The 12231-nt window shown below is 33.8% G+C and overlaps 1 protein-coding gene across 1 annotated transcript; it reads right to left on the reverse strand.

Moving 5' to 3' along the window:
• Positions 1-3192: 3192 nt before the first annotated feature.
• LOC133201825 (uncharacterized) lies at positions 3193-11410 on the reverse strand. Its single transcript, XM_061337632.1, has 3 exons — positions 10541-11410; positions 8000-8146; positions 3193-3835 (listed from the first exon to the last, which is right to left on the reverse strand). The coding sequence occupies exons 1-3, from the start codon at positions 10743-10745 to the stop codon at positions 3462-3464; spliced, it is 726 nt and encodes a 241-aa protein (XP_061193616.1). The 5' UTR covers positions 10746-11410; the 3' UTR covers positions 3193-3461.
• Between the last annotated feature and the right edge of the window lie 821 nt (positions 11411-12231).

Here is a 12231-nt window from a genome sequence, read left to right on the forward strand (position 1 = left end):
GTGTGGTAAGCTCATTAAAAGTATATGCTAGAATACTGTTAATTTGATTTGCTAAAAATACATTGCACTCTGGATTTTCCAAAATCTCTCTATTCCGCCTCTTAAGTTTACTGATCTTTCTATCATTCCTGAATTTTGTAAATAAATATAGATATTTTGGTTTAATCAAAAGTATCAAAGGGAGCAGCGTTTTCTACAATAAAAAAAATATTAGAAAGTGACGAATAGACTCAAACAAAATCAGGAACCGTCTTCAATAGTAAATCTAGAACAAAAAGTTAATTAGTAGACTTGCTCAAGTCTCTAAGTATAAAAATTTCGTTTTTCACCCGGAAGGGGGGGGGGGAGGGGGCAGAGTTTAATGCAGAAAATTCAAAATCTGATACAGGGCTTTAAGCATTACTAACTGTAATAATTAAATAATGTCTAAGCTTCGGAGTGTCTAAATTCTAGTTGAATATCTTGAAGATCTTGGTAAAAAATTCGCCTGACTTTCTGCATCCAACATATTCTGAACACATCTATTGTCGTCATCGCCATCTTGATGATCTTGATGCTGTTAATTTCTTACATTGGTGTCTGTTACGTAGTGAATCCCATATCCTAAACTCTTTAGCCATTCTAATTTTTTGCCGTTTTTATCAATGTTATAATTTGAGGGTGTGCGACATGTGCATCAAATTTTTTAGGTCAATTAAATGTCATTTAGACGTAATAAAATTAAATTTAAAAAAAAAATGTAAAATAAAATTAATATTTGTCATCACAGAAAAGATTGTTCAATGAAAGCATTCCTTTCTAAGAAAAATCTTCAAACAAAGTATTTTAAAATGGAATAACAATAAGAAATTGAAATTGAAATTATTTTTTGCTGTCGGCTGCAAAATTTGCAATTCCTTGGCAGGCAAGATTATGTATTGGATAAAATTCACTTTGAGAGGTACGTGTATACTTATTGAGGATTTATTGTGATAAAGCTTGAATAATTAATTTAGATGCTGTTTTATCATACATAATCATCATAAATCTTCCAGTTCTTTTGCCCATTAAACGGCACGAGATTGTACACATTTTTCCTCTCATTTCTCTGTGAGCCCAAATCAAAATATGAATTTATTAGACCTGTTAAATTGTTCTGCAGTTACTGTTATTACAACAAAGATAAATTTCCTTACGTCGCGGGTTCGAATACCCCTGCGGGACGTGGGGGCCGGTCCTTCGGATGAGACCTTAAAAACCGAGGTCTCGTGTCACATTAGGTGCTGGCACGAAAAAGATCCCTCACTGCTCACTGGCCCTAAGTGCCGAATATAGGTCAAAATTTGTAGCTCTCCATCAGCAAGTGGTGGAGTCTCCATATGAGCGAAAAATTTTCGAGAGGGACGTTAAACAATAAACAAAGAAAGAAAGAAAGATAAGTTTGTTGAAATAATGTTTCATTACACATGGTTACATGTAACCCACTTTTAAAGATCATGGGTATGAAATAGAAAAATATTGTTTTAAATATTCTCAAAACGGAAACTATAATAAATCTTAAGAATGAATGCACCTCAGTGCAAAATACATGTTACAATCCTAGTAGAGCTGAAATGCCAGCGTTGACATGACACAGATATCACTGTAAAAGATCGACAACTCCTCGAACACCGTCACTGCTCTCACAAATATGTAAATGTATTAAATTCTCCAAAATGCCTTAATTATAGAATGAACAACTGTGATTTTGGTTTTGAAAATTATCTAAACATGTTACCAAATGATGTAAATTTCGTTGTGTCAGTCATAACTTGCCAATTGAAGCTGGTAGATTTTATAGTATTGATAGATCTGAGAGACATTGTAACCTCTGCAATAACAATGAACTTGGTGATGAGTTTCATTATTTATTTAAATGTCCTTTTTTTAAGAATGAAAGACAGAAATTTATACCTAGCAATATTTACACAAATCCAAACACAATATCTTTTTTATAAGTTGATGAATACTTCTGACACATATGAACTAATAGGTTTAGCTAAGTTTTGTAAAACTGTTCTTAAATTATTTCATGCCTGAACTTCCTACAATGTAAACATTAAACGATTTTTTTTTTTTATACAACCGTCAGTGCTGTCCATATCAAAGATCTTTCTGTAGTTCATTATGTTAATTGTTCACATATTGATTTGTTCAGTTGTTAAACTCTTATTGTACTAACATACCCCATGTGGGGGCTTTAGTGAAAATAAAAGTTTCAAGTTTCACATTTATAAAGACTACTTGTATGCAAACTTTTCGCTGAAACTCTTTGTGATACATTATATAAGTGGTTCGATATTCACGAATTCCATGAAAATCCAAAGAAATAAATAATACAATATGCAGAGCTGAAGATGGTAGAAAACTTTCAAAAAGACCAATGAATCCTGGAAGTATCTCTTATACGTCTATACTGAGTTTGGGTAAAGGAGGCTATATAACTTGGGAAGTCTAACACAATGATAGTGTCTTTCCATAAATTTCATTTAAAAGAAAATTTTGTAAAATTTGTGAAAAGATAACAGATTCAGTATACACCTATTTTTGAGCATATACATGTGTTTTTGTTTATTAACGTTCAAGGAAGTCAAATTAAATCGTTTTGGGTTACACTTATGGTTAGAAGGATAAAATTTGATATACAGTACAATTGTATAAAACTAAGACCGATGGCCACAAAATTAAACTTCTTGTGACAGGAGAAAGAAATATAACGGATAACAATTATTTTCCTTTGTAGAAATGACGACACTTTAATTACCGTCTTCCTTGGAAGACGATATACAGAGTTGAAGTAATTTTAATTACAGTATTCGGACTATGCACGTCCTCTCTTCTGTGATTGGCGGAAAATGCATGATGTGAAAATTTTCAATTATTTCATTGGTTGAAATACTGTGCTTTGCAAGAGAAAAAATTTTCTGGTGATCTAATTTTCGTACGACTTAACAATTTTTCAAGATTTTCAATCTTAAACAAAATCGAGAAAACGATTTAACAAAAGAAAATTGCAGTAAATGAAACTGACACTTTAAATTTTTTTATAACAACTATTATGAAGTTTTTCAATATTTTCATAATTAACAGAAAGTTCTTTTTGTGTATTCAAACATTGAATTGTGTGTTTATTCTTTTTTCTTCGTTTATATGTTAGGACTAATATCTGTGAAAAGCTGTTGAAGAAGTACAAAGCCAAAAACTACAGTACTCAAAAATTAATACGGCTTGATATATGTCAGTTTACAGTTTAAGGTTGTTGCTGAAGACGGCAAAGCTTTTTGAAAAAGCTATACTTATTTTAACAAAATTATCAAAGCTGCTTGGATTCATTCTCAGAATAATACACATCTAACAAAATCTTCAGAATAGATAGACATGACCATAACATAAGGACAAAGACAAAAGTCACTGCTAAATTTCGAATAAGATGACTTGTGCTATCATGAAATGTTCACTGGTGTGATGTTCCGTTTAGAATTGGACGAATACGCTTTGGTGCTGAACGGAAGTGGCGAAGATACCCGAGGTGTCCCGAACCTAGGTGGCGAAGAAAGCCGACTGCTTGGTGGCGGATGAACATGCAGAGGGGGAACTCGAGAAACGTTTGTAGAAATGTGAACATTCGTTCCAAACTTTAAAGCAACATAAATGGATATCGTTGATCCTATCAAGGATAAACACGTTCCAATGCATCCAACGGTGAAAGACCACGACAAGGTCATGTCGTACACCCCAGACCATTTCGGAATCATGTCGTAGGATATAGATTCGAACGATCCGGCGTATATGCAGAGTGCAAATAAATTGAACACAACTGTAAATTTAAAAAAAAAAACGTTAATAACAAAACCATAAATTAATATTTATTTAGATAATTACAAAAAAAGAAATATTCTTATCAATGCAATTAACCATCTTGCCAATTTTTAATTGCCAAAAAATCAATATTCTGATCATCTGATAAATAAAATGTAATTCGAGTGAATAAAGAATTTAACGTCAAGAAGAAAGATACATGCATAACAATTCTTGTAATTAGAAGATATAATAAACTGATGGTATCTATTCAAGGTTCTTTAAACACTGCACAATAATGTGGTTACGTAATATTGCAATACTTGAGTGATACGAAGAAATGGAGCACTTTTAGTTCTTTAAGACATAATATTTTCTTCATTAAATTCATCGAGTATTGTTGGCCCTTTGTGCTCAACTTCAATAGCAAATTCATTATCTAAGATACATTATTCTCATTAGGAACGTGTAATTTAATGGTGCTTGGCGTGGTTTGGGAAATATAAATGTCCTTGAAGATGTGTTTGAAATTACCAATAAAGATAAGGTGGGAATTAAACTTCAACAAAAACGCGTGAAATAATTAAGATTCCTGATTATAAATATGCATTCAAAAAAGTCCTTGAATTTTTGTGTAGGGACACGTGCTGAATTAGTAAAATACGTTCAACATGACTTGAGCAAGATCCTAAAGATGCTAACCTTACATAGGATGTAACATTCACATTTTTGTTAGGCAGTGTTTTGGATGTAAAAGCATATTTTTCTTTTATATATTCATATATATAATTCATTTATGTTTAATGTTGATAAATGTGGGGGTTTTAAGAGAAAACACTTTCTTAAGTAAACTTTCTTCAAATACATGACAGGGACGGATCCAGGATGTTTTTTTTCCTGGGGGGTCCACATGTCAGGCTTGGAAATTTCTGGCAAACAAAAAAAATTTAAAAGAAAAAAAACTGCCCAAACCCGAAATAACTTTTGTCGTGGTGGTGTGGAATGGGGATGGGTTGTAAGGGAAAACACGTTCTTAAGTAGACTTTCTTCAAATACATGACTCTCTTTACCGTTTCAAGAAGGGTCCGTGTTACCTGAGGAGGGCAAGGTCATATTTTCGTTGCTTTTACATAGAAATTCAATAACTCTAAACCCCCAGCCCCCCCACTACATCCACCCCTGTGGCAGTCAAAAGGCTAAATTCGCAGGGGTCATTTAACTCAGCTGGTCGCGCGACTGTACATAGTTTAGGGGGTGCAGGTTTGAATTCTGATCTGTACGTCGCATTTTCTCCTTATTTGTTACTTTTGGGGCTGTACCCATGCCCCAATGCCTTAAGTGACAGGTTAAAACCTGTAAGGGAAGAGCCTGGGTTAGAGTCTTTCGGGGGGACTCAAAGATGGAAGAATTTGGTGCCGTGTCCAGGATTTAATATGAAGTGGGAAAAGGCGACTGACTAGACTAGGATTCGAACCTTGGTCCTCTGAATTCTAGACAAGTACTCTACCAACTGAGCTATCTGACCAGTAGCGAACGAACATATCTGACCACCACTCAGTCAAGCTTTAGGTAAAAATAACAAAGCATCATTTGCATTTTTAAACAGATTCATGCAATCTAGATATCCAAGGTAAAAAAAAAGGAGTACAAAAACTGTATGGAACAATCTGTTAAGCTAATTTGCATTTTAAAACCTTTGTTGTCGGTAGATACACTGTATTTTGAGGTTCAAGGATACATTTAAATGTATGTGACAGGAAAATGAAACACTCTTAGAAATATTTGTTCAATATAAAGTTACGCCCATTTTCTTGTCAGATCTTTTAACCTGAAGTTGGGAGTTCATATATACCCAATATCTAGAATGCTGATCACATATATTTATGTATATTTTATTCTTGGCTGTCGATGTGTAGATTCTGAGATATCGGAAAGAAGGAGTAAGATTTCAGAAAATGACATCTTAAGATATATACAGTAAGTGTGGGTCGTCAAAGTGTCTGACAGTTTGGGGTCGCAAAGAAAATGCAAGTCAATGAAACCAGAATTTACGATGGCTTGCAAGTAAAACTATCACTTTGATCTTGTTTCGTCTTCTTTTTTATTGTTGTAGAGAAAATTTTCATTTTTAAATGTTCGAATATGCTTACTGTACATGCAATATATAATTTTGACATGCATGCTTGATTGATTAAATTATTGCAAACTTTTGTTATACTGTGTGAGTATTTTTTAAATATAAAATAATAAAATGTACAAAAATTATTTTGTCAAAAATAAATACCCCTCCTCTCCCCTTTCTTTTTGTTTCTGTTTTTTTTAAATGTGCCTTCGAGAATTTTTCATTCATACCATTTGCCAATGTAGGACTTAGACCTGTACTCGGCACTTACGGCCTCTGCTCAGTGAGGGATCTTTTCGTGCCAGAATCTATACTGCGATACAGAACCTCGATTTATACGGTCTCATCCGAAGGACCGGTCTCCGCGTTACACTGTGGATTTGAACCCACAAACCCCTTATTCCGCGCTCTAATAACCACTGCACCACGCAGACGACTCTTGTGTTTTGAATTTCGATTGGAATAACTACTTATAAACTAATTGAGAAAATTACTAAGAGAGATGTATTTGAAAAACTTTTCCGTTTTTAGGTTTCTTTCAACTTGGCAAAACTATGGTGTAATGATGGGTTCCATTCGTCTACATCATTCCTTGCTCTAAGGGCCAGTCAGGGGCAAAGCGGGGGTGAGAAGGGGAGGAAGCAAGAATTCTAGGTGGCTGCATTGCATAATAAAAAAGTTAAGACAACGAAGTGGAACAGTGATCGATCTAAAAAAAAATCTATAAACAATACAAATCTGCAAACAGGGAATAAAACACGTACCCCTTGAAATTCCAGAATATAACCGGTAAATTTGAAAACTGGTCGGTTATCTGACCGAAAATTATTTTCTTTCATTTCCGAAAGAACATTAAATATCATTACCGAAAATTCAAATGAGTTGCCTGTTGAGTGTTCAGGCCTACAAGCCAGAAATACAGTGACTACAGGTATGTACATGTATTCCTTTTGGGGCAAAAATAAGTGCACTGCAGTAATTGATGTGCGAATTTTCATTTTGAATGATTAGAAGCGTTTTACATGTAATCTGGTTTTAAATTGACTGTAAATATTTGAAGTAGTGTTGATTATTAATTAAATTCTGGTCATAGTTGTTATAAAAAAAAATTAAAGTGTCCTCCTTCATCTCCCCTTTTGTAAAAAGGAGACAAGAGTATATCATGGCTAATGGATTCGGAAATGCTAAACATTATTTTGGAAATTAACTAATCAAATTTTCGGTAATGATACATAAATATTTTCCGTATTGATAAGAAACATTTCAGAAATGCTATATCGATTTTCAGTAATGCAAAGCTGCGTTCTAGACACAATTAACAATAACACAAGGGCGATGATGTGATTGATCTAGGGCGGTGCACGGGTAATGCTAATCTCGTCCTGCGCCTTTATTATCTAGCTCCTTTGGCAATGTTGCCCTCGTTCATTTTCGTTCTAGCTCTGAAATTCTCTTAGTGTTACCCGCGTTCTTGTTCCCTCTTCCGTAGGACACAGGCGCAGATCCAGGATTTTTTTCCAGGGGGGGTCCATATCACAGTCCAAAAAAAATTCCAACCAAAAAATTCCTTGACAAGCAGAAAAAACCCTTAATTCTCTTTCCAAACGTATTAAACCCAGAAAATTTCTTGGCAAAAAAAAAAAGAAAAAAAAAGGAAGAAAGAAAGAAAAAGAAAAACGTAAAATCCATTTCCCAAACGTGAAATATATATTTCGTGGTAGTGATGGTGGGGTCCACGTTTTCTAGGGGGATCATTTTTTATTTGCTTAGTATATACTTTAATAACTTTGCAAATTCCAAGGGGGGGGGGGGTTCGGACCCCCCTTCGATCCCCCTCTAGATCCGCACATGGGACAGGAAAGCGGGGGGGGGGGGGGCTGGTTGGTTGGTTTAATCAGTTAAATCATACAAATCGAACAAGAATCAAATACTAGCTATAGTACATTTCATGACATTTATAATATAGTCCAATTTGGAGAAAAAAATCTAAATTTTTTAGGAAAAATTATACTCGTATAAATTGATGCCTTTTATAAATCATAAAAAGTGCATTTCACTTACCGGAAATTAAACATAGAGTACCCGACTTCTGAGTCCATAGACGAGATCTCTTTTTATTTTGGAAGAAAGAAAGGATCGACCATGCCGCTGAGATGGACAACAGAATTAGCCCTACTGTTGACAGAGCGCTGCATACAAACGTCATCACTGAAAACAAACTTATAAACAAACAAAATGTTTTTGACAACATTTATCAAATCTATTTATTTACATTTGCAAATATTTTTCTTAGATGAACCTATTGAAGAGGAAATATGTTCAATTCTGTATGAACTTATTAGGGGGTCAGAGGTCATGGCGTGACCGAATCACACAGCGAGACGATATCTTGTCTACATATTTCTGTCACAGTGACACTATTTCGGAACTTCTGAGCCGTTAAAGCGATGAAAAAGATAAAATTATTGAAACATATATTTTTTTTGTTCAACAAATGATCATTATATCTTTCTTCGGTGTGAAGAATGTTTCTAATTAGCCTAAAATCACGCTTACCTTTTTAACCCGAAATTCCTTTGAAGGTATGTAAACTGAAGACGATATACCACCGCTTTCGACTTCATATATAAAGAACTCATACAATAATAGTAAGATTATTCTCAGTAGCGATCATTGTTTTTTCATTACGAACAGATATTTCCTGAACTGGACGGCTTAACATCCATGTAAATATTCAAATGTTGGAGCGAGGCGAACTCTCAAGACCAAACAGCTTCTAGGTCATTGCGCGTCACAACATAGCAATACGGCGGGCCGTTTGTGTAATAAATGCAGTTCTACTCAGAATATTCGTCTCAAATGTAAATAAAAGTAATAAACAACAATGTTAAAAAGTTCACTGGGAAATGAACTTGGTTGGTACGTGATCAAATCTTCTGAGAAGCCCTTCGGGCTTCACAGGATTTGATCACGTGACCAACCAAGTTCATTTCCCAGAGAACTTTTTAACATTGTTGTTTATTTCTTAATTGGACTGTCCATGCACGAGCTACTGAAAAAATACAGGCTGTATTTTGAGACAGTACTTAGTACAAAAGTATGTTATGAACAAAATTTCATATTGAAGTTGTTAATATGGTTCATGTATAGTGTCGGTATGTATACATTTTTTTTCTTTTATTGTAAATATTACATGTATGTACATTTACAAATGTCTTCTTCAAGTATTCATGCGTTTATTCAGATAATTAAGGTTACAGGTTAACAGAAAACATTATGATTATTTCTGGAATATTGTAAATTTCAATCAAACAAAACAAAAATAGGTATTTTATAGCCGTTTTATAATATATTATACAAAACGTAGCCCCCCCCCCTTTCTTATAATTTTGCAGATATATAATATACTATAGAAAACATAGCTACTTTATGCTTGTGCGCCCTCTATTACATGTATAAAGTCTGAAGACCTTCTGAAGAAATTCTTTGTTTTTTTATTGCATATGGAAAAGAAAAAAGTATGATCTTTGATAGTCATAATGTATACATGTAACTGTTTAAGAAATGCAAAATTGACTTTCAGTGGTCTAAATATAAATCGATTAAACTAAATACATTGTACTAACTTTGAAGAAACATCTGAAAAAAATTATCATATATACGCTCGTAATTTATTAGAAGTGACCATACTAAATTTATATTGATGATAATTTTTAGGCTGTACATATTTCGATTAATTTCTTCTTCGCTGCATCCCAACAGTGTATACTCGTGTGAAAATGAGTGCTGAATGAGTGTTTTCATTATGTCGCACACTGAATGTTATTCAGCTGTTTATTTTGAAAGAGTTCATTTATGTGTGTGTCTATGCTCTTAAAACTGACATAGTTCAGGACCGTAGGGACTGCGGGAGGGAGACATTATACTTTACAATTAATACAAATGGCTGTTTCCCTCAAAAATACGCCTTCTTTTGTTTCTTCTATTTTCCTTGTAAAGAATTTCTGTCAGGTTGTACTCCCCTTAACAACACCCCCCCCCCCCCAAAAAAAAAGTTTGTTTTTTTTAAAACTGAAATTGCTTCCTACAGACCTGTAATATATACATGTACATGTATTTATTATATACACTTATTTAAAGTTGACAAATTGTAATTATAATACAGTAATTATCACGATTTTATCGAGTACATATGGGTAAAAAATCACAAAATAAATGTAAATGTCTGTAAAAGTGACAACGTTATATACAGACATAATCAAGAAAGAACATTAAACAGTTATTCTACACAATAGAGAGGGGTGGGCTTTTGATTTTTTATATATTTTATTTTTTACACTAAGCGGGGAAAAAGTTACTCTCATCATCTCAAAAAGCATCTTTTTTTTTAAATTGATTCATATGAACATGCATCGTCGGATACCCGACGATGATAACATGGCCTACATTAAAATTTTACAAATTATCCCAGTCGGTGTTAACCCTAAATTTGTATCTGTGTATTTCAAATCTAAAGCAACTCAAATGTCATCCTATTTTTAAATGATTTATTATCCCTCCCGTACTGTTATGTCAGAATTTTGTGTCCCACCCCCTACTTACATGGCAGATGGCTTCGGCTACTGTAATGGAAACACTGTCTTTCTGAATCTCTCGGACTTAGTCCTAAACACATCTTCCATAGACCAGCGTTGCTCACCTGATCCTTTGACCAATGAGCGGTGCTGAAACTTACAATGTTTATTATCAATCCAATCAGCATTAAGATCGGTCCCGGTAGGAAATAAATCAGTTTTTTAATCTCCATCGAAATAATATTCCATCGTAATTTTACTGAATCGCCCGGAGTTGATTTTCTGTCAAATAATTTGAAATTTACCACATAGTCCTGTTGTGAACGAAGTTTTTATTATTCAACTCTTTGCCGTAAGTACATGTATAACATATAGTGTTCTTCATTTTCTAAAGATCGCCTTCTTCGAATTGTGGGACTTCAATGGCTGTTTTCGTGCATTCACAATCAAGCAACCCAGCGTAATTAAAACTTCTTTTGATAAATGTTCCATCGATGATAATTCTTATCTCATTTTTCAGATATTTAATCCTGTAAACTCATGGCCTAATAGTCGGCACAAAAGCATATAAAGGGCGAACGAAAGTGACAAAAGTTTCCCGTTTGTACCGTTATCAACTTTCAGCAATTTTACTGGCCTTAATATCACAACTTCTTAAACAACACGCCGACACGTAAACCAGTATCATTTCCAACCTTTCAAAACTCCCATTTAAAAATTACAACCTCAAAACGGCCCATGGAAAAAGCAGGGCATTAAATTCTTATAAATTACATCTCCGACGAACAGTTTAAGACATTCTCGAGAGCGAGAAGTCGAAAATTTGAATATTTGTTTTTGCCTGTATAGAACTTTAGTCCAGTTCGCCAATTTTTATATCTGATTGTATAGCGTGTTGAAGAGTCATTGACGGCCACTGACAAACCCTGAAAGAATACTGGGGATGGAATTCGTATTGAAAGAAATTTTGACACAAATTTATGAAAATGATAGCCATCGATCAGTGTGATATTATTATTTAAATTGACTTCTATCTTACACCTAACACTTTAAACTTCTTTAATTTGTTGCAATGATTTACACATGTGGCTTTAAAATTAAATACGGAATGTCGCCCAGTTTTTCGGTGCACGATCAAGAATGAGGCAGCTGATATTAGATAACTAAAATGAATTACAGATGTAATTAAGTACATGTTTGTCAATCAATTTTTATTTTTGATGAGATTTTGCCGTTTTTTCTGGTTTTGTTTTGTGTTTTGATTTGATCAAACGTAGATATTCACAAGAATTCATCTAATTGGACAGATATCGTATTGTATGAACAGGATGGCTCAGCACATACGTTGATCTTAGAGTAAATACTCTTAAAAAAATCCTGATAAGACTGGATTGACATTTTAACTTCATTGATCAGATTTGAACAATTGCATTTGAATGTTAGGTTCATCGATCCTGCAAAATCGCGACAAATGATTCCTGACAATGACGGTGAAAAATCAACATTTTAAAAGCCCAAAGCAAGACCCGATACAAAACATGGTGACAACATAGAAAAAGGGGGATAATGCACAGTGCGTCATGTGTTTAATGAGTGTTTAATATATGTTATTTTAATGATATATAGCAATTCATTGGGATATAATCCATTGAAAAGCTACAAGGAGGTATTACATTTTGATGATCCGGAATTCGAGTATGAATTAATTTTTTGATATAC

The sequence above is a fragment of the Saccostrea echinata genome, unplaced genomic scaffold, assembly GCF_033153115.1.
Source record: "Saccostrea echinata isolate AGI-Se365-2 ecotype Australia unplaced genomic scaffold, CSIRO_AGI_Sech_v1 ptg000002l, whole genome shotgun sequence".
In the NCBI taxonomy this organism is placed as follows: domain Eukaryota; kingdom Metazoa; phylum Mollusca; class Bivalvia; order Ostreida; family Ostreidae; genus Saccostrea; species Saccostrea echinata.